At 43.5% G+C, this 25,785-nt stretch overlaps 1 protein-coding gene across 7 annotated transcripts in view; it reads right to left on the bottom strand.

The window, feature by feature from the left end:
- The window catches only part of CSNK1E (casein kinase 1 epsilon), a 50,869-nt gene that overhangs the window by 10,798 nt on the left and 14,286 nt on the right, over positions 1-25,785 (bottom strand). For all 7 annotated transcript variants that reach the window (XR_014539113.1, XM_083573954.1, XM_083573958.1 and 4 more), the window contains exons 3-5: positions 9,200-9,310; positions 8,930-9,078; positions 7,812-8,040 (exon numbers count right to left, since the gene is read on the bottom strand). Coding sequence is in view for 6 of the 7 variants with exons in the window: in XM_083573954.1 (XP_083430080.1) it covers positions 7,812-8,040; positions 8,930-9,078; positions 9,200-9,310 (489 nt within the window). In the remaining variant the exon portion in view is untranslated. The remainder of the gene's footprint in view (positions 1-7,811; positions 8,041-8,929; positions 9,079-9,199; positions 9,311-25,785) is intronic.

Below are 25,785 nucleotides of genomic sequence, written 5' to 3'. Positions count from 1 at the left end.
AGCTCATTGATATCAAATGGGCTTAAGCATGCTTAACTGTGATGGACTGTGGCCCTGACCTTTATTACTTGGCCTCTAGCGTGCATTTGGCCGAAATATCTTTCTACTGTGGCTGGATTTCTCTTCCCTGTATCTGTGCCATTTCCTTGTTTGGATCGTATCAGGAACGGGGGTGGGTGGGGGGTGTTACTACAGAAGAAGCTCCGTCTCTGAAAGATTTGTCCATATAGAAAAGAGCTTCCTGTCCAAAAGATCTATTTAGTACACAGACTGAGCAATATTCATCACACTGTCAGTATGAAAAATGATCCAGTATTCCCTTTTGCTGTTTTCTTATTGTACTAATTTCTCCAGCATTCCCTAATAACAACTCAGCTAGCTTATAAGGGTTCAAGGCAGGTTACAATGCATCTTGATCCAATTTTATCCTCAGCACCCGTGCTGCGGCTAAGTAGCAGCAACGACCCAAGTGAATTTTTAATCACTGAGAAAGGATTTCATTGTCTCAAAGTGAAGTACTGTACAGCCATTCTGGTTCTAATCCACACATAGTCACAAAGCTCACTGGGTGATTTTGGACCAGACACTATCAGCCAATCCTACCTCACAGGGTTACTGTGAGGACAAAACACGCAGGGAGGGGAATTGTGTGCACTCCCCTGAGCTTTCTAGAAGAAAGGCAGGTTACAAATAAGTAAGTAATCAAAACTCAATATTCTAAAACAAACGCTACAATACAAAATGCTATAAGCCGCCACAAATTAAACTACTAAAGTTTTACAGATACAGGGGAAAATACAGTAGGAGAAAAGCAGCTTGCAGCTTTTTCTTTTTTTAAAAAAACAGACCACACAAACCCCAGAGAAGTACCCATATTTTGCATTTTACATCTTCTGGAACTCATTTGCGTTTCATATAAGGCAGGCATGTCTTCTCTATCGCCCTTTCAGTACCCACCAAAGACCTTTCTCCCCAACTACTGGGTATTTTTAAAAACCCAATGTGTCTCCCTATTGGACTTGAAACTTGTTCTTATATTTGTTTTTATTGCTGAAGTGTTTTGGGATGCTTCATGAGAAGCAATTCACAAATGAAATGAACAAGCTAACAAACAATTTTATCACTGTTAGCTGCCCTAAGCATTATTTGGTGGAGAGGCAGAATAAAAAAAATTGTAAACGAAAAGTGAAAAAGTTGTTAGGTTCAAAGGGAACAGAAATGTGAATCTTGAAAAGTGGGGTTGCCCCAGTCATACATAAAGCAGAGGTGTGTGTGTGTTTCTACCTATCTATATGCATATATATCTTCTATGCACCTTCTAACATAACATGTTACCTGGACAGTTTACACACACACACTCTCTCTCTCTCTCTCTCTCTCTCTCTCTCTGTGTGTGTGTGTGTGTGTGTGTGCACATAATATAAAGAAAAATGCAACGAACATTTAAACCGCACCCCAAGAGGTAAACACAGATAGTCCAGGTTTCATAAGACTTTTTTAAAGGGCTTGGGTGAACACAAAGGTCTTTACTTGGTGCAAAAGGAGACCAGCAGGATAGTGCCTGGGAATGTTGTCCCCTTGCCAGGATGCTATTCCCCCCAAAAAGGTCCTTCTTCATTTGGCAGGGACACCCTGAACCTGTGCCTGCCACAGCCTCTCCCCCACTCACCCCAGCGCTTTTCTTCCAGCTGAGCTCACGACTAGCACCAGAGCTCTCCTCTGAGAAAAGCAACAGACTTCAGGGAGGTGACTCAAGGGGAAGTTTCAGCACCTGCGTACCCTTTGGGCTCCTGGGTGGAGACTTTGTGTTATCCTGTATTCTAAACACAAGCTTGCCTCCTTTGGTTTGTTTTTGCTGCAGCAGAGGACCAAAGTCCTGAGGCACATTAAAGGATGCTAATAAATTTGTTGTGGCACAACTCAAGTCATACAGCTCCTTCAGCTGAACAGACGCGTTCAACTGTCTGTGGAATCCTCTCTGTGAGAACATTGTTAAATTAACACATTAACAGGGAGGAGCAGAGCTTTGTTTTTGTTTTTAATGTAACTTCTGAAAGTTTTATGTTTATTCACATTGACTTGGCCTCAGACACTGTAGGTGGTTTCACCATGGCAGCGGAAAAACCGTGAGAAGCAGGCATGCATCTACTTTTTCACTGCTTCCCGCAACACCAGAAGCTATTTTGAATCATAAATCAGAATGGAGCTTTGGAGTGCTTGGGGCCCAGGCTCATGATGAACCATTTTGCCACTTGGGGCATTAACAGGAAGTGGCGCCCTGCCCTGCCACAGCCACCTGCGCCACCCACACCCCACTGGAGAAGCAGCGGCAGCATCAGGCAACATCTCGCCAATTCGGGGCTTGATCCTGCCTGCTGCTGACTGGCATTAAAAATCAGAGAAATCAGTAAATTTTGATTGGAGTGTGTGGATAATGCTTTACACTTTGGCATGAAATCAACTATAGATGCTAGAAGGCAGGATCAGCAGGAAGGCTCTGGGGCCCAGCTGGAGCAAGGAGAGGGGAGGAATCACCATTCGGATATTTATGCCCTTCTCCTCCAGCTATTTAGACAAAGTCTGTTACAGGCCATCTCCCTGGGCACTTCTGGGTGTCTGTTTCATATATCTCGAGATCTAAAGGGTGCAGGATATGCTGGAAGACATATTTTGAGCATGTGAAAGTTGACTGGAATGCTTGACTCCATGCTGACTAGAGAGCTGCCTTTTCCAAATTGTTCCTCCTAGTACTATTTTCTGCAAGGTCCAGGTGAAGCGCTCGACTCAGTGTTTGAATAGATACACACCCAGCATGTCCTCTGGACACTGTAATCACTGCACTGCACATTCAAATTTAGAATACTGTAGCCAAATTAAGTTCAACAGAATGCATTTCCCCCCTCCTTCCTAAAAAGTCAAACACAAGTATACTACAGAATAAGAATGTACTAGGTTCATTCATTAAAATCGCTGCTAAAGCTGGGCAGCCAAAATGAAGTCAACCAGCCACATTTGCCAATTCAGAAGGTGGTATTTTTAAAGCACAAAATTCTAGACTCTGAATAATGGCAAACTTGTCAAACGTCCATTTAAAAGCTTTGCCGGCTCCAATTATAGCTCCTGCCTAGACTCCTCACAAGACTTCAGACAATCCACTAGGCCTTGCGTACAACAAGTGCCTGAAGCCCATTTTATTTACGAGGTTTCAGTAGTGCAGAGTTTATGTTAACACGGAGGGTCAGCCTGGGGGCGCGACTATGCAGCCCCAGACCGCCAGCAATCTATGACTGGCATGCTGCATTTGGTCCAGGGGCTTCCAAGTTGGTAGGCCTGCCTCAAAATAGATCACAGTACATAGTACTGCACATAATATTGTGTCATAATCTAACATGAGATTCTGGTCACTAAACTTGTTTTTCTTTAAATGAAGAACTCTGGCTGTAATTGTGCATTTAAAGTAAAACACAATTCCTGCTTAGTAAAGTGGCAATAGTGAAGGTGTTTTACACCCTGCCTTTCAGTATTGTGCATTTAAAGTAAACGCCTGCATAGTAAAGTGGCAATAGTGAAGGTGTTTTACACCCCGCCCTTCAGTACCACAATATCCAAACATAAAAGATAATAAATAATAAAAAATACATTTCCAAAATCTGCATGCTCAATGTAGCTTACTGATTTACAGCTTCCTGAGTTTGATTTCCCCCACCACAGATTATTATTTTTTTAATTTAAAGCTTCTGATCACTTAGCCTTGCAAGAATTAGACAAGCCACTCATTTACATGAAAAACAAAAAAGCAGAATTTCCAGCAGGTTACTATTTAAGGTTGCAATATCTAGATCAGTCAGGTTTATACAGTGTGCCTTTCTAAGAGGAATGTCAAAACATTCATTACAATACGCAAGTCAGACTGCTGAGTCTTAAGGTCCCTCCAATCAACATGCAAACACACACTTTAGTTGCTTATTTGCCGAGTCCAAAAGATCCATTCATGCAAACAGCAGCTGGGACTGATTTATGCATGGCCACTACATACACAGTCTAGCAGTTAGCGTTGCTGAAAGAACCTTGACTAAGGAACCCCTCAGCCATGAAAAAATTCTTACACGAAAAACACCACGCAGGAAGTTGTACACAACCTGCATGATAATTGTAAACTTCTTAATCTTGCTGCATGTACACATGGCCTGCACAACAGGCGCAGATAAAGACCAACACACATTTTAGCAATCCAGGCAACTAAAAACAGGCAAATCCTGCTTTGTACTAACCATAGTTTTGTGGGTGCCCTTCACCCGCAGATCTCAGGGCGGTTCACAACTATGGTTTGGGCTGCTTATCTGATTTCATTTTCCGTCTATTCAGCATCCCCATTTGCAGGCATAATGACCTCTGGAGGCAGATCAGAGACCTTAACTATGGTTGGCCAAGGGGGACACAGCATGCCAAAAAACAGCATGAGCCGCAATTTCAAACCACGGTTTCAAATTCTAATTTGCTGACTGATCACAAACCGTGGTCTGTCAGCTCTTTTCATAAACTATCACAGACCACAACTCAAGATTATTATTTGTATTCTGCTTTTCTACAGAAGGTACCCAAAATGGTTTACAATGGGAAGGAAAAATTCCAATGTGCAAAGCACAGAGCATCTACACAATAAATAAGAGAGAAATATATACAAATAGCAACCATATTCTACCAATACCCCCAATGATGTTTAAGAGCATATACAGCATCCCAAACAATACTAATCTACCAACTGGTCTCTCACATTCATGAAACTAATTGGATGACTAATTTATTAGGAAACTTCTTTATCAGATTCCTGTTTGAATCAGTAATAAGCACTAGTCCTCACAATATAGTTGTGTAAGACTCGCCATACCATTTAAAAAATAATAATTTGCTTTTTGTTTCATACTGTAAAGGTAAAGGGACCCTTGACCGGTCCAGTCATGACCAACCCTGGGGTTGCGGCGCTCATCTCACTTTATTGGTCAAGGGAGCCGGCGTACAGCTTCCGGGTCATGTGTTTCATACTGTACTGCTATCTAAAAAAGACCAAGCTGTCTGAAATATCAGCCTTTACAGAGCATGTACACTGCGGTAGCCAACATGGTGCCCTTCAGATGTTGCTGGACTACAACTCCCATCAGCCCCAGCCAGTACAGCCAATGGTCAGTGATGGTGCAAGTTAAAGTCCAGCAACATCTGAAGGGCACCATGTTGGCTACCGCTGATGAAGCTCATCATTGCAAGATTCTTACATATGCATCTTTATCAAAAGAACACAGCAACCAACCAAATGGCATGAAGACAATTTGCCATGATGGCAAAAGCAAATACCTAGTTATGAGGTTCCACATTTTAAGAGTCTCCTTCAGCTAGCATTTCATACAAAAAGCCAAAACTAATATTTCTCTTAAGGGACCAGTGATGGGGATAATAATACTATTTTAAAGCTCTACTTCTGGGAACCCCATTGTTCCCTAGGAGCTTATTAGGATTATTTAAAGCTGAAGAATGGATTGTACCCCATTACCAGTGGACACTGGTACTAGACACATTCTGTCCAGAATTGGGTCACTTTTGCTCAGCTGGTAAATATGTTAGCAAACACTATAAACAACAACCCTTTATTCAAGGAAGAGAATGTGAAGCCCACTCCCTACACCTCCAATCACTCAGAAACAGACTCACTAAAGAAAATGCAAGTAAATGTATCTCAAAACACAAAGCACGTGAAACTTTTCCCTCTTATTGATCTCAATGTGATGCAGAACATATTTACAGTACTGGGATCCTCCAATCTTCCACGCAGCAACACTACTGCTTTGTTGTTTTCAACACAATGGGGAAGAAGATATTCTGCAGCTTTCCTGCAGCTATAAAAAATTATTTGCATGCCTAAAAATTATTTGCACGTTCCAAGTTCCCAGGGGGGCAACAGCAGGTCTTGAGGCATGTGGTGTAAGTGCTCTCTCTCTCTCTCTCTCTTTTGGCAAGGCAGCAAAAGGAAGTCATCATGGCAGATAAATTTTAAGACTGTTTAACATTTGACATTTAATCATGCACTGACCAGGTCACTGGCCAATTGTCCAGAAGCTTAAGCTGCCAAAGGGCCCAAAAAACATGTTCTACTGTTACTTCAGTTCTGCTATGCATTCCTTTCATCTTCAGCAGCACAGTTAAAGGCTAGCAGAGGATGGGAATTTCCCACAACAACTTGCCTTTCTGAGCCACGCTACAGATCCAATATCCAGCAGGAAGCCCCTTGTAAGCTTCCAAGCAGAGCATGATGTTAACAGTTATACCTTGTTGGTAGGAAATATCATTTTTAGCTTTCATAGCCGATTGCCATTCAAAGACTCCACACGTTTGTCTAATCCTCCCCACCTTAAAAAAAGCCATCTGAGCAATTAATCTAAAGTTAATTATGCATTGCATGAACATAATTAACCTTAGGTGAATTTTTAGCAACCTGAAGGACCTGAAATATATAAATTATCAGTACTCTGAAAGATATAAATTATCAGATTCTCTTGAAATGTTTCATGATTTTATACCCTCCCATGTCCCCTTAGCCATCCTTTCCCCCTAAACTAAAGGTGAAAAATTTCTCCAATCCTCCAAGTCCCTGGTCATTTCAGTTGTGCTCTCCTTTAAGCCTTCCCCAGCTCTCTTAATTCCATTTTTGAGACAGGGTAACCAGCATAGAACAAAATGTTCTGCCTAACCGTTGGACACTGTGACTAAGTTCATAGGATGGGCTGCAAACTTTGATTAATGAGCACAATCAACTAAAACATTAGTTAAAACATTTTCCCTGAATAACTGGGTGTGGCTAGTAAGACCTCTAGAACTCTTGAAGGACCAGCCTTCATAGAGTACACAGATCTGCTAGTCCATTTCCCCTGTGCCATTTTTTTTTGGGGGGGGGGGGGAGAGAAATGACATTCTTTCCCTGGCTCTATCCAAACACTGGAAGGCATTCAAAATAGTTATTTGGCATTTCAGAAAAGACTGCCTCACATGACATATCAAAAAAGCGCATTAGAATTCTTTTTACTGTGTAAAATTTGAGTAATCAATTGCTTGAAAAGCTGAATGGTTTACACCATTTGAAGTTTTAAACAGAGACCTCATACTAGATACTAATAACACTTAGCAATGGAAGCCTGTGGCATTAGTTATTAGGTTGCTAGCTCACACATTACCCAGTAGCATCACAAAGGAGTCTGCAAGGAGCCAAGTAAGAGAATGCCCTCGGCCTGCTGTACAAAAAAAGGTGGCCTCATGTGTCTGGCGCAGGGGTCGGCAAGGTTTACCTCGCCTGGGCCGGTTCACTCCAGCGGAGATCCCCCCGTGGGCCCGCGATTTCCAGTGTCTGTGCAGATGTGATTTCCGGCGCTGTGGAAGCGAGTCCCTGCGCTGTGCTGGTTTAGCACAGCACGTGGAGACTCGCCAAGCGGGTGGCTTGGTTTGGGGGCAGCTTGTGGGCCGGTTAAATGACCCCTGGTCTGGGGCATGTCAGAACTTCGAAAAAGCACAATTGCAGACTAAGAAAGCTCAGCTTAGTGTTGAGTGGTACCCTGCAGTTATTACACAAGTTTGCAAAATTATAACCACTATGAAATGGACTACTGTTTAACGCAAAGGTGGAGACCATGTGGATCTAAGGTTCTCATCATCCCTGCCCACTGGCTATGCAGGCTGATGGGAGCCCAGCAACATATAGAAGGCCACAACAACTTTTCTCCACCTAACCATGTTCTCCATAGTAACATGGGAGTACAAGACAAGCTTACCAATTCCAAGGTGAGTATTTATAGAGGCATAGCGGGCTGTGCCAGTCAGGTTTTTGTTTTCCCGATAGGGGATGTGTTGGTGAGTGCGGGCATCTCGGTACTTCTTGGCCAGGCCGAAGTCGATGATGTACACAAGGTTGCCCTTCTTGCCGAGCCCCATAAGAAAGTTATCTGGCTTCACATCTCGGTGGATGAAATTCTTGGAATGAATGTATTCGATACGGCTGATCTGAAAATGGGTTGGGAAATGGTGCCAGGAAGGAGAATATACACAGAAATTGGTGAAACCAAGGCCACTAATAGCACTGCAAGCTACACAGCAAACTGCATACACACAAGAGGGTTAACCTGAAGTCTCCTCTAACTTGCAATGTCATCTCAAAGAGAAATCAGGGAACCTGAAGTTTTCTTTTAATCCCAACTTTCTGTCCTTCGGTAGCAGGAAAGTGAAAACGTGGGCCTAATCACAGGACCTCTGGAGCTTAATAAGTTTTCAAAAGGAACATTTCAAATGCATTTACTTGGGAGCCAGAAGCAGGATTTTCTTGCTGCTGCTGCCGCCAAAGAGAGTGTGGAAAAATGGTACTCAGAGCACCCAGGTCTAATTACAGATAGGTAGCCGTGTTGGTCTGCCATAGTCAAAAAAAAAAAAAAATTCTTTCCAGTAGCACCTTAAAGACCAACTAAGTTAGTTCTTGGTATGAGCTTTCGTGTGCATGCACACTTGGTATCTGAAGAAGTGTGCATGCACACAAAAGCTCATACCAAGAACTAACTTAGTTGGTCTTTAAGGTGCTACTGGAAAGATTTTTTTTGTTTGTTTGTTTTCACCCAGGTCTAAGTGCATCATAAACTACCAACTCTAGCAACACACCCCATTGCCCTCAGCATCTTCCGCACTGGCCAATAGCACATACGCTACACACACCCCATCTCTCCTACATGAGGATTTATGCTTCTCCAGCTCTTGCAGAACAAGACACCCTTTGTGCACATTTTCTCCATTCCTCACTCAAGCGTAATAATTTAGGATAATTAAATCTTGAACTACTGCTACAAAGAAGGGAACTGAGAAGAAAGGCACACGTGAGCATAAAGAACAGATTATAAGAACTCACCATCTGATCTGCCAAGAGCAGAACAGTCTTGAGGCTGAACTTGCGAGAGCAGAAGTTGAAGAGGTCCTCCAGGCTGGGTCCCAGAAGTTCCATCACCATCACATTATAGTCGCCCTCTGCTCCACACCACTTAATGGAAGGGATGCCCACTAAGAGGGAAGAGAAACACACACACCCCTTATGAGACACCAAGAAGCAGGCACCAAGGTTTAATATCCAAACCCCACTGTACCTCATAGAAACTCGTATTTCATTATTCGCTGAATTTACCTCCTCCCTGCATCATCTTGTAAAATTTGCTTTCGATGTGGAGCTGCGGGTGCTTGGTTTTCACACATTCCAACTTAATGGCTACCTCTTCCCCAGTGGCAATATTGGCACCTGCATGAAAACAAAGAGGGGGGGGGATGACTATTTATTTAGTACATTTCTATCTCATCCGTCCTGGGAAAACAGCGCCAAATGGGCGGAGTATAAATATCATCACCATCATCATTATCATCCAAGGAGCTTAGGGCAGTTCTTTCCCCTCCCCTGTTTTATGCACACAACAGCCCTGTGAGGTAGATTGGGTGGGTGCTACATGATTGGCCCAAGGTCACCCATCAAGCTAAGGCTGGCAAGCGATTTGAACTCCATGTCTCCTTGGTCCTATTGACACACTTCTTAATCTCACTCCACACTGGATCTCCATTGCACATGACCCGGGTGAAAACGCTTATATTATTCACAAAATAAAGGTTATACTGTAGTGCTAACCTTTTTAATATTGGGTAGCAGATCCACCTTAAGAATTTGAGTCAAATCTTTTGTTTTATAATTAGTCAAGCTAGGAGGAGATTAAGACCCTCAAGCCAAAGCAAGCATTTGATTAAAAAAAACACATTCAAAACCTCAGGTGATGAACTACTCACCGGATAGAGCCTTCCGAATGTGAAAAGTATAAACAAACAGTTGGCTTTTATTAGCTAAATGTTTGTTTGCACTTTTCAGCCTCAAATGGCATGGAAAGCACAGACGCTGTCTGATGCAGTGAAGGCTTTAGCACATTCATCATAAGCCATGTATCAGCTGCAATAAATATACCACAGCCATAAGAGACATTTAAAGTGTTGGGATACCATCCATGTAAAGAAGCCATTCCTAAAAGGATGCATCAGAGGCCACAAGCAGAGATCTGAATACATGTAAGTGGCTCACCAGTTTGCCCACAATTACTAAAAAAAAAACACAGCCCAAGGTGCTAAATTTGGTCAAGCAGATAATGCATGAACCTAAATAAATAACTAGATTACAATCTCAATTTAGCCAGGAATTCTTAGGTCGGCACTGGGCAGGGAAATTATCTAACCCTAGCTACACAGGGCAAAAAAACCTGGAACTTCACACATTGCATTTTATAAGTGTGAAAGAGACACATTCATCATGCCGGGACACTTCTCAGGAAGATGCAACTGGTTGCACACCTTACTGCTGAGTGTCCTATTGAGGGCAAACCTACACTCGCCGTTGTGCAATGCGCAAAATGGCCTTCAGGGATGAGAGCACACACCAAAAAGAGGGCAAGTGTTTTCACGTCAGGAGTGTGGATCAGAATGGGCAGCAATAGGACTGAGGACAACATTCATAAAAGAGGGAGCCAGCAACATCATGGATCAATGACTGACAAGACTGCAGACACACCATGCTGATGTACCCCAGAAATGTATGGAACACCCCATTTTTTCCCACTGGCAGCAAAAGCACAGTAGCTTTGCAAGCACTGTAAACACCAGAATTCTCCTAGCACCGAGGTATCCTTCTGGCAGAGTAGCTCTTGTTCACACACCTTGTATCCTAGGACTCTTGCCACTGCCATCAAAACAATGTGCATATTATTATTTCTGTAGTGAAACCATTTAGAAGCAAGCAAACAATCAACTGGCTTCTTTTTGTTAAGTCCCACAATCAGTCCCACCTGCTCCCTCTCTTCAGGTGCCCTCCTCTTCAACGAAGCATGCAATTATACTTTTGGAAAGATTTTTTAAAATCCCATTTGGTTTATCAATTAACTCACACACTCTGAATGAAGAAAAAAGATTCACTAGCAAATTAAACCACACAGGGACTACGACACACAGGGTACCATTATATTTCTCATTTAATTAAATGTTGACACGGGTGGAGCTAAATTTAGCTGCCACCAAAACAAGAAATTGCTTAAGTGCTGCACACAACCCTATTTTATTTTTTAAATACATCATTTTTGTTTTGTTCTTTTGGTTGCGAGAAAAGAGGGTGGAGCATGCCATTTCCCCCCCTTATGGGAACAGAGAGGTTCCACCAGCCAAAAATTACAACAGCAAGATTTGCACTCAGCCTGCCTGCAACGATTGCGCCACAATCTCCTTCCCAATCTCAGACTTGTCATATATGTCGTTAAGAGATGGCTTTTATTTCAGGACACTCCGATTCTGTAGGTCAGAAGCTAACAAAAACGAGAGAGTGTTGCTGGGCCTCATTGTATGAGGCTCCACAGAATACCTGAATACAGTAGCCTCATATCCTTGGAGAAGTTTTGCTACACCATTTCAAGCTCACCCATGTCTCTGTGTCCTGTCACCTCCCAATCACATGTAGCCATTCTGGGCAGTGTTAATTCACAAATTAGGCAAGCAAGTGGCTGTCTCCCCTGTTCAAGAGAGACCTTGGGCCAGTAATATCTAACCCTATCAACTCAAGTATTTGCTTCAACAGCCTCAGGCCATCAACTCCTCCAAAACCCACTTCCATCTTACTCTCACATAGCCCTCTCAGAGCACATCAACGTTTTTCATCCTCATTATTCCTAATCTGCTCAGCAGCCTACCCAAGTCTTAACCAAATCCAAGGGTGTGCTAAAATACCTGCTTCCATGCAAATATTCCCACAGCCTTCAATCTGCTGCTGTGGCCCTAATTTGGATAAGTGGCTAAACTGTCATCTATAAAGAACAGAACCTTACCAGTGGTCATGCTTTCCCAATGGAATTTTCTTCCCAATGAGGTCTACCAGACTCACTCTGACCAGGTCTTGAGGGGGCTAAGCCAGACCTCAATTTTTCTTAAGAAGGCTTTTTATTCTTTTTTTCTTTTAGTTTTTAAGCACTGCTGCAGAGGCACATTTTTAATCAACTGGTTGGATGGCAGGTTTTAGAATAAAGGTAACATTCAATCCTCTACACTTCTGGTGGAATTTGCTGATCTAGATGCTCTAAACACAGAAATCTTTTTATTTTCTATTTCTTTCTCCCTCCAACTCTCAAAAAAAATTTTTTTTAATTCATCTCCCATCACTTCTGCCTTTCACATTTTAATTTCACCCTATTCCTTCTCCCTGCTCTTTTTACATCCACTTTTTCCTCCTACAACAGCTTTCCTCTCTTATCCCCTGCCTCTCAGTGCACTGTTTATTTTATTTTAAAAAATAATAAATATTAACCGTACCTCTTTCAAAATTCCTTCACTGGCTTTCCTGGCCCTTTTCCCTCCAGAGGCTTTTTTTCTCTCTCCCTGCCTACCCATCCTTTTCACCTACTTCCTTTCCCCACACTGGCCTGACCACTCTGACTGTTGCCCAGTTCCTGTCTTGCCTCCTCTTCAACTCTGAAGGCTACAGCCTCTCTTGCCTTGATCTCTAACCAATTCTCCTGGCTCCTAGGCGCTCCTGTGCAGTGCTCATGTAAGGAGCCAGGTGCAGCTGAGGGCCAGAACTGAGGCTTACCTGAATCTGGGCCGAGGCTCTCTACTGCTCTAAAAATAGTTGTTCCAGTGATTTCCCGTGTAACTCCTTACCATTTCCCATCAACAAAATGCAAAATTTGCCCGGGTGGCAGACCTCCTTTTTTCTTGGTGCTATTTATTTACAGTTTATATACTAAATTATGCCCAACTATTTAGCAATTAAATGTTAGGACCGTGCTAAATTTGCATTCCCAAAAGTTTGAGGCAAAAGCAGAGCTTTTAGAAGGTGAAAAACATTTTTTGAACATTCAGAGGTGGAATTCTAACCCAATAAAGCGGCAGATCCCCAGCCAACACATACATCTAATTGTCTTTCCTTGTGGGCAATCATTGAGCATAAGGCATCCAAGCTAAGAAATAATGGAGGGTATTAAACAAGACTGTACTCAAGAGTAGACCCAATGAAATTAATAAACATGATTAAAGTAAGCCCATTAATTTAAATGGGTCTAATCTGAGTAAAGCCTAGTTGAATGCTGCCAAATCAAACATACATATGACAAAACATCTATAGCATTTTGGAAGCTGTTGCAGTAATGGTGTGTGCATATAATCTTTTGATTACAATAAATTGATGAAAGTTAATTCTCTAAGTATTTCAGCTTCCCCCTCCCCTTAAACAAAAGGTTAAACACAAAGACCCTAAGACCAGGACATCCTTTTAGCATGTACAGTGGTACCTCGGGTAACAAACACCCCAGGTTACAAACACCTTGGGTTACAGACTCCGCTAACATGGAAGTAGTACCTCGGGTTAAGAACTTTACCTCAGGATGAGAACAGAAATCGCATGCTGGGGGTGGCGCAGCGGCAGCGGGAGGCACCATTAGCTAAAGTGGTACCTCAGGTTAAGAACAGTTTCAGGTTAAGAACGGACCTCTGGAATGAATTAAGTTCGTAACCAGAGGTACCACTGTACCAAGACCCCTCACAATCTACTTACCTGGGTGGAGGGAGCCCACCCCATAACGTAACAAGGCAGGTTGGGCCTACCTAAGTCCCTGACTGAAATGCATGTATATAGTATCTTTCTTGGTACTGTTGGCAACGATTCCCAGCTCTCAATTTATTCCTCTGCTGTGGTGCCACTGCAGCTGGGTGGGGTAGAGGGCTCTGCTTTCTTCTTCTGAGTGATCCCAACCAGTTAGGAATCATGGAGGGAACATAACATCATGAGGCTATGTACCCATGTTTTGGCTCTGTGACATTGAGGGCAGAAGATAGTCAATGCTTTGCGCCCTCAGCACAGGGAGGGAACATGCCAGTTGTCATGGCAACTGCACTATACTAGTAAGGCAGAGCATTGCCCCAGTTGCTTTGGAAACAGGGATGCTTCCCACCTCGCCACACTGTGCTGTAGTGATTTCACTGCAGCATGATGCAGAATATCATCCCATTCATTTTGGCAACAGGCTCGTCGTGCTGAGCAAACAGAGAGAAGGCCCCAATGAAAGAGGTCTCCAAAAGGAATTGATTTGTCACTTTGTGCAAAACTAGCTCAGTTTCAGTTCATCTGTATTTAAACAAGCAAGATTTGTAATTAAAATTAGCACAGGTCACGCAAAATTGTAATGAAGCAGATTTTTTAAAAAACACCACCACCTGGGGCAGCTTCTCCCATTTCTCTAGGACAGACTTCCTCAACCTTTGCCCTCCAGATATTTTGAGACTACAAGTCCCAGCATTCCTGACCACTGGTCCTGCCAGCTAGGAATCCTGGGAGTTGTAGACCAAAAACATCTGGAGGGCCGAGGGTGAGGAATCCTGCTCTAGGATGTGTCATTCAGAAGTCATGGGGATGCGTTCCAGCATTCCCGGAACCTCAGTATCTGCATTGTTTTAAAAGTGTTTTATGTTTTTATGGTGTACGCTGTCCTGACATTGTATGATAGAGTAGTATAGAAACACTTTTGTAAGATATAAATAAACATCTAACCCTGATTACCAAGAAGCTAGGGAAGGAAGAGGAAGTGAGACTCTGGAATATGCTTTTTATTGCCAGGAAACCATTTTCACTCCTTGCAGTTTCCACTCTCAGTTCCCCTACCTACAACTTATAAAAATTATAATTAAATCACGTTTCTTCTCTCCTTCTGTTCCTGCTTTATTCTGTAATCAGTACAGTGGTGCCTCGCAAGACGAAATTAATTCGTTCCGCGAGTCTTTTCGTCTTGCGATGTTTTTCGTCTTGCGAAGCACGGTCCGTCGCAACTGCGCCTCTTCAAGCGGCTTTAAGAAAAAAGCGAACAAACTCGCAAGAGGTTTTCGTCTTGTGAAGCAAGCCCATAGGGAAAATCGTCTAGCGAAGCAACGCAAAAACCGAAAAACCCTTTCGTCTTGTGCGTTTTTCATTTTGCGAGGCATTCGTCTTGCGGGGCACCACTGTATTGGTTTACCTAGCTCAAGCGGTTTGGTGCCAGTTAAGCTGTTAGCCTGTCTGTGAATGCTGAGGACAGTGTTATGTCAAAGAAATCAGTTATTGCAAGATCAGAAGCACCACTTATTTTGCTTATAACAAGCTTACACAATTAGGGCTTCCGGGGTTGCAAAATCTTAACTTTATAGTCTTGCCACAAATGTGTCAGGCTTGTTACACTTAGCAACGCTCAGCGGCTAAAGAATGCCTATACAAAGGAAGTAGCATTCTAGAAGTTGGATATATTATGCATGTTTTGCATATCTTATTCTGCCCCAAAAAAGGCAAGTGAAAGAGGAAGAAGTTCTACAGAGGTCTGAAACTTAGGCCCTCAGCCATAGGAAATTATGCACACAGAGATTCCTAGACCCCTCTGGTGTCCTATAGCTTTTTTTTTTTTTAATCACTTTTAGAATACAGTGGTACCTCAGGTTAAGTACTTAATTCGTTCCGGAGGTCCGTTCTTAACCTGAAACTGTTCTTAACCTGAAGCACCACTTTAGCTAATGAGGCCTCCTGCTGCTGCCGCGCCGCTGGAGAACCATTTCTGTTCTCATCCTAAAGCAAAGTTCTTAACCTGTAGCACTTCTTCTGGGTTAGCGGAGTATGTAACCTGAAGCGTATGTAACCCGAGGTACCACTGTACTTCCAACAGAGAATGCACAGCTTTGACTATTACAATCAAAAGTCACATTTAGATATTCTTAGTTAGCCAAAGCAAGAGTTTGTATGGCACCTTGAAGACTATAACAGGTTTTATGGATTAGCGTCCACTTTAGATGCATGAAGTGTTATCAACAGTCAGCAGAGATAATTACACACAAACAAGCAGTTCTGGTGGGGTGGCCTGGAGCACTTTTTTGGTAAAAGATCATTAAATGAGTTTCAGATCCTGCAGCCTGAGGACTTGGAGAAGGTACATGGTTAGGTTTGTGCAACTACTTGCATTTTGGACCCTTGACCCTTTTGGCTTACAAAACCTGACTGGGAGGGGGCAGCTGGCTGGGCCAGGGAGGTAATTAATGCCTGGGCCACCTGATGAAGGTGGTGGTGGACTACTCCCTAAAGAATCCCCTGGGTTCAGAAGTTCAAAATCGTTTCAGAACAGCAGCAGAGGTTCCTTTCTGGGAAAGTTCCTCAAGAGGATGGTTGCCAAGCAGATCCAGGCACTCTTTGGAGAAGACTAATTTTCTACATCCATTTCAATCAGCATTCAGGCCCAGTATGGGTACAGAAATCGTCTCAAGTCGCTCTGGATTATGACCTGTGTTGAGGGGGCGGGGGTGGAAACAGGAGGAGTGGGACCCTGTTGATGCTCTAGTCTCTCAGTGGCTTTCAATGCCATCAACTATGGTATCCTTCTGGGATGACTTGCTGGGCCGGAGGCACAATGCTGAAGTGCTTCCACTTCTACTTGGATAGTTGGCTCCAGGTGGTGGTGCTTGGAGGATACAGCACGCCCCTGTGGGTTCTCCAGTGAGGGGGTCCAACAGGGCTGATTCTGTCCTCCATGCTATTTAACACATACACAAAAGCAGGAGTCATACAGAGCTCTGAAGCACGCTGTCACTAGAAACTGCCTCATTTCTAGTTTGCCTTTTCATCTTCTGCAGGTGAGGCAGTGATGTGCTGAATTGCTGCCTAGTTGAAATAATGGACTAGATGAGTGTCAATAAAGTGAAGCTTAAACCTGATGAGACTGAGATGCTGCTGGTGGGTGGTTCACCTGTTCAGCTGAGTGGTGTGCAGCATGCTGGAGATGGGGAGCTCTCTTTGAAAGAACAGGTTCATAGTTTTTGATATGCTGCTGTTACTTGAAGAAGAGGTAGCTTCAGTGGTGTCAAGTTCCGCCTTCCAGAAGCTTAGGCTGCTGATCAGCTACAACCCTATCTGAACAGGTATAACCTGGCTGCACTGTGCTTTACATGAGGCTGCTTTGAAAAACTGTTCAGAAACACCAGATAGTGCAGAATGCTGCTAGCCAATTGCAAACAGATTTGAGGCAAAATGATAATATAAAGCTGGTATTGGCTCAGCTGCACTGGTTGCCTCTACATTCCAAGGCCAATTCAAGAAGTTGGTTTTGATCTTTAAAGCCTTATACGGATCTAGACCCCAGTATTTTTCAGAAATGTCCCAACATGACCCTATAGGGGCTCTTAGATCTGTATCAGAGGCCCTTACTTGGGTGCTTCCTCGGAGAGAGATTTGAAGAGTGGTAACAAGGAAGAGGTCCTTTTTGGATCTGGCTTCCTGTCTGTGCAAGGGGTCTCCCCAGTAAGGTCTGCCTGGCCCAGTCATTAATGTCTTTTTGGCACCAGGTAAGAACTTTTGTCCCAGGCATTTGTCTGATTCTGATTATTTTGCTTGATAAGATATTTTGCTACTGAAGCTATTTGCTGCTGCTTTACTGGGTCTATTCTACAAGTTTTTGGATTTTTAAAATTGCAATGTATTGTTGTTATGCTATTAAAATGTTGTAAGGTGCTTAGAGACTATGTAGAAAGCAAAAGGTAAGAAAGCTAGGAGAAGGGAAGGCTGCAAAGTATAAATATATATTGTTTATATTTTTATCAAATTACATATTATGCATGTTTTTATTTTATACACGTGTGGGTATAAGAAAAATGATGTAAACAACGGAGCCCGAGGCCATGGAATGCTATCTGGGACATTTCTATGCAAAGCTCAAAAGTGACCTAGACCCTACACTTCACAGTCAAAAGTAGGATACTGAATGTAGTTGAAGCTTGGTACTGTTTCTTTCAAATACAAATTGGAGTGCTTAGTAAAGAATGACCCATGCAAAACAGAGGCTTGGCAAATCAACAGGCCACAGGATAAGTGAACAGTGAGAGCAGCAATATTTGATTTAACCTCCCTCCATGAACATAAAGGTACAAGGAGGTGCACTGCTTTGAACACAAAATGAGGTTTTTAGGCTTACCATAAACTGGTCAGTTGCCATTCTATATATTATAGTGTCGCTGCTTCTTGAACTTTCAAAGTCTGAGTGATCTTCTATGGGCAGAATCATGATCATGCAAGGGACATGTTGGGGCAAGTTTCAGAGAAAACAAATCTAGTTTGGGGTTTCAGGAGTGATCCACTTTGCCAGTTAGCCACTCACCCTAAGGTGCAGAAACTCCCACTAGACCTACTCAAAGGAGTAGAGCTTAGTAAGCCTTGGGCTCCCTTCACTGCATATGTGCAGCAGTTCCCACCATTCTTCTCCGGCCTGATCTCTGCCCTTCTACTTTGAGACAAAGCATCATTTGCATTAGAACCACAGTTTTCACTAAACTTGCAAACCAGGATTGAAATTCAGCATTTGATCCCGATTCCAATATTGCAGGGATATAGAACCCATGACCTTCCAGATGCTGCTGGACTACAACTCCCATCACCCTTGAACCTCGGGCCATGCCAGCTGGGGCTCATGAGTGGATTGCTCCCCGTCATGCAACACATGGTTGTAGGGAAAAAACACACTAAGTACCCAGTGGGCAAAACAAGCTATGGGAAGTGCCACGTGAGAAGCAGCATGAGATTCCAAGGCTTCTTTAAGTGCTCTTTCATGTCGGAACAAACCATGGTCTGGCATTATGTGTGAACCACCTCAAAGTCATCTCACGACACTTATGTGCACAGGTATGGCAGCACAGAGCAGTTTGGAACAAGGAAAGCCCCTTAACTTGTGTACAGTTCTGGGAAGTTGGTACTGACAATGTAAAGCAATAAAAAGCACCTCTGTGTATGTGCAGAGTGCACAACGGCAGCCTGCTTCTATGCATCTGGGAATAGGGAGCAGGATTTCCCAACAGGGTTGAACCCCATTGGCAAGTGACCTAGTAAAAGACTTCTGTCCTTATCTAGGCTGCAGGAATAGCCAACAAGCACATAGTTCTGCAATTGTGGGGGAAATGGCCAAAGCAAAAAACAACAACAGCCCCTATCTTGCTCTATATACATCAGCAACATTCTCTCTCTAGTGGAAATGAAGAACAAGGCACAACAGGCTGGGGATATAGTATGTTCTGATGTACCAGCCAGAGAAAGGAAGATTTCCATTTTCCACAGGAACATGTGTGAAGCAATCATTTGAACAGGTCTTGGGGGGGGGGGGAGAAGAAAAGCAAACATCCACAGAGACAAAAGTACTGTCACCACCAACCTGTCAGTGAACTTTGTTTGGCAAAGCAGTTGCACTCCATTTTAGTCATAGCCCTGAGGGCAAGGTGTAAATTCAGGGATGTGATCCACCAACTCAGTTCTTCACTTGAAAAGGATAGTGCATGGCACTTGCATAACACATATTTCCGCTTTTAAATTCTCAGCCATTATCTTATCATCATGCCCGGCATTACTCATTAGGAAGATACATTCCCCCTTAGGACCAGAGTTATACAACCTGCGGTGCCTGCCCCCCCCCCTCTCTCTTGCATTTCCTTCTCTGTAGGAACTCCTAGTCCTCTCTCTCCCCCCCCCCTTCCCATGGGCTTTATTCTCACTCCATCTGCTAAAATGATCAGCAAACCAAAGTTAATGCTGACATTTAAAGAGTGTTGTCACTAGGCTTTAAAGCTACAACCCCAATGAGATTAGCCGGGAGGAGGGAGGCTGTGGGCACACAGGAGCTGACATCTGAGTCACAGCTTCAGGTCTGTCGTCTGCAGACTCAGGAAAAATGGCATCCATTTATAACATCAGTGGCCACACGCAAGGTATTTTTGTAAGCTGGTCTAGAATCCTACAAGTGTTAAGGCAGTATTGAGAATGCCATGTGAGAAGTTGTATCAAGATGCCTGTCCTTTAGGCTGGAGGCCTCACACACATCTTGAAGGGGGGGGGTACCTGGTTTTTTCCAAGCAGCCATTCAAAATAGTCCTCTACCTGAAAAGAGTCTGTAAGCAGAATGTAGAAAGCTGCTCTAGACCAGGCCAGCTAATTGGTCCATTTTGCCCAGCTTTGTCTACTCTGAAATGGCAGGCAGCTCTCTAGAGACTCAGGCTGAGCTATCTTTCCAATCACCTGCTACCCAAACCTCTTTTTTTCCTCCTGGAGATACCAGTGTGAGCAACTGTACCTTTGCACATACAAAGCATAGTGCTCTGTCCTCATGCCATGGGGGTCCTTCCCCAACACAAGTTGTATGCAAACTGCTTATTTAGCAATCCTTGCCAACATCTTACTACTACTACATAAGCTGCCTACCTTTTCCGAAAAACTGTATTTTAGGCTGTGACTCACTAATGAGATGATTATTTTTTTTTAGGGCAGCAGAGCATATGGGGAGGATATTATGTTTAAAAAGCCTCACAAGTCAAATCCACAACAGGAGATGGTGTCATTATCTCACTCATACATTCTACGTATCTATGTAGCATTCATTCTTTGGAGTGGCTTTGTCTCTGGACTGCTCAGTCAAGGAGCCCAGAGCAGTGTGGACAATACAAAAGGCAGCAGGCATGAGCAAAGACCCAACTTTCTGTCATAGCTAAGTCCAAAATCTTCCTGGTCCCATCCAGCTATGCATGACAGAAGCCCCTGCTGCCTACACCAGAGAACAAGGTAAGAAGACGACTGAATTTAATGCAGCTCAGACTACAAGAACTCTACCTATTTGGAGTAGTGGTTAATGTGTTGGACAAGAATCTGGGAGATCTGGGTTCAAATCCTGAACCCAGCCACAAAGTTCACTATCACAGTTTCTCAGTGTAGTTCTGCCACACACGGTTGTTGATAAGGTAACATGGAGAGAAGGGGAAACTTTTGTGTGTCACTTTGATCTTCCTTGCAATAAAGGTGGGATATAAATGTAATGATAAATAACCTCTTGCCTGCTGAAAGTCAGAAATGCTTTCAAAAACAAAGACTACATTAAAAATGAAAACAGCATACTTCTCCCCATTTCATAAACAGGTCTTTAATCATACTTATACCTAAGGCTCATTTATAAAACTTATTTCCATTTAGGTTCCTCCTCAAACCCCAGTTCTTCAGCCAGCCTTTTCCTGAACCCCCAACTCTCTTATTTTACCTACAACTCCCTCCATTGCTCTCCTGCCTTTCCCCAGCCCAGCCCATAATCCCCGCCTCATTGTTCAAACACAGAAGGAAGAGTCAAGTGAACACCAGGCACCGTCCCCATACGAGATAAATCCCCAGGAAACCATATCCAATCATAATCATGCCTTTGCTATTACAAATAAGATTATGAAGCAGCCAAGACAACAAAGGGTAGTTAGGAACAATCCCGTTCCTTTGCCTCATTCCATATAGATACAAATGCTACCAAGACCTTATGCTTCAGTGATCTGAGAAATCTGGAAATCATCAACAATCCTACGCAGCATCCACCCCCTGTCTCATTCAATCGTGTGGGCCGCATACTTCAAAATCCATTTGTTTCAAACTGCTCAAATGTGGGGGGGGGGTGGCATGACGGAGAAGGTCTTACAAAAAGATTGATGCCACCAGCCTAAGTCTTCACGAAGGACCCTTTTGGAAAATTTAGATGCATGGACTTGTTGGGGCACATAAATACACTCAACACACCCCTATTGGCATTCAAGAGCAGAACGACATTTTGCCACCACCTTTCCTCCCTGTCATTTTTTGTTACTGAGCGGCGAAAGAAAAGGATGGGAATGGAGCAGATGGGTGAAGTCAGGCAGGGAGAGAGAGAGAGTTAACTAGCTAGGAAACAAAGGGAATGCACCCCCTCCCTCCGAGGGAGGGGCCTGCCATCAGGAACTGTCCAAGCAGACACCACCAGCTACCCAGCATGCCCTGCTTTGCCAAACAGCCTTCCGTGTCTGATGGAGAAAAATCTCTATTCCAACCTGTAGCAACTCCTGCAGATAAAAGTTCTGCCTCTGGATCCAGTGACAATACACCCCCCCCCAAGCGGCTACTGTGTTCAGGATCACCCACCTCTTCCCCCCCAACACACACACCATTGGTTCACCAGTGTTTCTCAGTTGAGCCTCCCAAACCAAACAGTCTTCACAACAGAAAGCAAAGTCTCCACATTCCAGACGTGTGTTTATAAAAGCCATTGAATTACAGAATCATAGAATGCAAAAGAGGCTTATAGGGTGTCTAGCCCAGGACACCCCAGTCTCTCGGCCTGATCTCCAATGCTCTTTTTTCCAATACCAGGCTTGCCAAGCAACAAGCAACCTCCCTCTGGGGTAAGTCACTCCAGTCTGATTTTGCACAACTGGGCTGGCATCCTGAGAGCACAATTTCAATAAATCCACACGCTGGTTGGCATGTGCAGAAGCAGCCAGCCAATTTTTGATTTACCTACTTCGCTTTCAGTTATTTTGTGGTGGGGTAGGAAATACAAGTGCTTGGATTTAATGAAATACACTTCACTTGGCACTTATTGGACAGAGGAATAAAAAAGGTGGAAAGACCAAGAGGAAGGATGCAAGTGGACAGAAAGAACAGTGGGGGCTGAGCAGACTGAGACATTTTCAAATCCGCTCATGTTGACATTGAGATGAAACTATAGAATGGCTACTGGATCTTGGGAAGGATCAAATACACCAGGTCATCAGACATCAATTTTTGAAGCTTTCCAAAACTCATGGTTGTCCAGAGAACTGGTGCCCCCCATCACTTGAGCAGCACCACAAAATTCAAAATAGGAGGAATGAAAAAACAAGCTGCCATCACTTAAGAGTCTGTTACTTAACAGAAAAACTATAATGAAATACTCCTAATCAAGAATATGCAGCCTTTATCTTATACTGCAAAATTGCAAAAGCTTCAAGCTAGACATATTCCATCTTTGCCTATGCCCATACTTTCACAACTGCAAGAAAAAGGGATGGACAGTTCTGCCATCTTTATTCCTAGAGGGCACCTTGCTTCATCTCTACGTTCAACATGGCAGTGCCCAAAGTATACTTGCTGACCCCCATCTTAGAAGCAATCATGCATTTGCAGTACAAGCACTCTATGTGCAGTGTCAGTGACCACCATCTCTTGCTTGAAGCCTGTCAACCCTGTACCAAAGGCTGAACTTAAAATACAGGCAATAAATATTGTAGCTCCCCACCTGTGCGCCAGTTCTGGAATAGCAGAAAAAGCTAAACAATATGTAGCTGCCAGTGAAGTGCTATCAAATTACCATAATCAATTGATAACTACAAATTACATATTACTGAGCACCATAGCAGCAAGTTCCTAGCTGGTGCACAACAGACCATGGAAGTACTTTGTAGCAAGGGCTTGCAAACAAAAATATACAACCAATACAGGGCTGGGAATAAAAGGGATGGATGAACATTTCAGAGGAGATGAAGGAAATCAGCAGGCATTCAAGGTGCAAGCAGAATAGGGCCCAACGGCTCTTGCTGAAGTAGCCTGTTAGGTGGGTGGGGGTCTTCTTTCAGGTTTAAGAAAAAGCTAGTCTAGTTGGAAAAACCTAGGGCTTGGACCAGAGGGACCTGGGTTCAAAGTTGTGTTTGTTTATTTAAACCAGTGGTGGAGAACCTGTGGCCCTCCAGATGCTGAGCTTAAGTCGCATCATCCATGACCACTGGGAGTTAGGAACCTGTGGCTCTCCCAACACAGATGGACTCAACACCCAATTTAAATGTTCATATCCTGCTTCATTCAAAGGTATTCTGAAAGCAATTTGCATCAATTATTAGGCACACAAACATATAGAGTATTATTATTATTATTAGATACTACTATTGTGGGGGGAACTGCTTTTAAAAGCCATGTCACTTTATGTCACATCCGTTTCCAGAATCTCATTAAAAGAGTAGCTCAGAAAACCCCACTGCAAGTATGGTCCAAACCAAGGGGGCAGACACAAAGAAAGCTGCATCCTTCCTGAGCCACAAAGCTCACCAGGGTTTAGACAAAATCACTTGCAGACTAGACTACTTCACAGGGTAAAAAGGGACAGCTTGAGAAAACTACCCTGAGACCTTGGAAGGAGAGAGAAATACAAGTTTAGTTGCTAAATAGGTATGGCAGATATCCAGTTGGAGCAGAGGGCTTCTGACAAGTGGAAACCAGACTCTTGGAAATAAATAGTCAAAGGCAAAGGTGACAAGATGGGGTACAAGTTAACAGGCCTAAGCATAGAAGGATGCAGCCATGACACCATATCCACCACACCCAATACTGTAACAAATTGGGTTTTAAAAATATTGTTTTTTAAACTTTTGATTTGTTTTTGAGTAAAATGAAAAGGATATAAAATTTTAAAATCAGACAGTCCATTTCCATGGTGTCAGAGAGGAACAGGATTTTCCAGTGGGCAAAGAACACAGGCCCAGTAGAACACAGGATCCACCCACAGGAGGACTCAAAACACAGCCAGAAGGATGACAACACAAGCTAATTTGGTTTGTTTTAATTTAGTTGTATCTTTAATAACTGCATTGTCACCTGCCACTTTGAGGACTCTTTTAGGTGGAAAAGGAACTTATAAAAATCTGAATATATATAAATATATCAATAAAATAAGCAGAAAATGGAAGGTTTACACTGGAAAACTAAGGCAGGGCAGCTCAGAAGAAAACAACCCAAAGCAACCACACTCAAGAGGAGGAATCTGGGAAACAGTGGGGCTGGCAAATCTTGTGGCAATGCCAGAGTGGAAACTGGAGATGGGAGGTTGCAATGTGACACCCTGCTAGAAGCTGGGAAAGCCAGCTACATGCTACACAGAAGCTATGCGTGCAGAGGCATCACCTTACAGATCACTCAGAGGGTAGCCCTTTCAGATGCAGCCCTAGGAAGGGAAGCCGCACCTAGGACTTTTTATTTACCTCTGGGCACACCATTAAGTGAACACACACACACACAAAAACTCGGCCCCTGCTCCTGCCAACCTAGCAGTTCGAAAGCACATCAAAGTGCAAGTAGATAAATAGGTACCGCTCCGGCGGGAAGGTAAACGGTGTTTCCGTGCACTGCTCTGGTTTGCTAGAAGCGGCTTAGTCATGCTGGCCACATGACCGGAAGCTGTACGCAGGCTCCCTCGGCCAATAAAGCGAGATGAGCACCGCAACCCCAGAGTCGGTCACGACTGGACCTAATGGTCTGGGGTCCCTTTACCTTTACGGTGCTACTGGACAATTTTTTAATTTTTTAATATATTTACACAGACACAAAAAGGGAGGGTCATTCAGAACAAGAGATAGTTTGGACTGATTATGAGAAGAGATCCCTGGGTTGTCAAGAGGAAGACATGCTGCCTGGCAGTATAAAAATGAGCCAAAGCACTGACAAACGTAATTAAGTCCACCATTCTCAAAAGTAAAAAAAAAGAAAAAAGGCAAGCACCCAACCCCCCCAACCCATAACCTGATGGGTATCCTAAAAGAATCTCCACTTTCCCAATCAGAGAAATACAGGAGGTGAGCATTTGAATTCTTTTCTCTGGCCCTCGCACACCCTCAGTGATCAGAACTACATGAGACATACAGTGGTACCTCGGGAGACATACGCTTCAGGTTGCATACACTTCAGGTTACAGACTCCACTAACCCAGAAATAGTACCTCGGGTTAAGAACTTTGCTTCAGGACGAGAACAGAAATCGTGCTCCAGTGGCGCGGCGGCAGCAGGAGGCTCCATTAGCTAAAGTGGTGCTTCAGGTTAAGAACAGTTTCAGGTTAAGAACGGACCTCCGGAACGAATTAA

This window comes from Podarcis filfolensis, assembly GCF_964270895.1.
Source record: "Podarcis filfolensis genome assembly, chromosome: 10".
In the NCBI taxonomy this organism is placed as follows: Eukaryota; Metazoa; Chordata; class Lepidosauria; order Squamata; family Lacertidae; genus Podarcis; species Podarcis filfolensis.
This window is presented reverse-complemented; position numbering and strand designations above follow the sequence as displayed.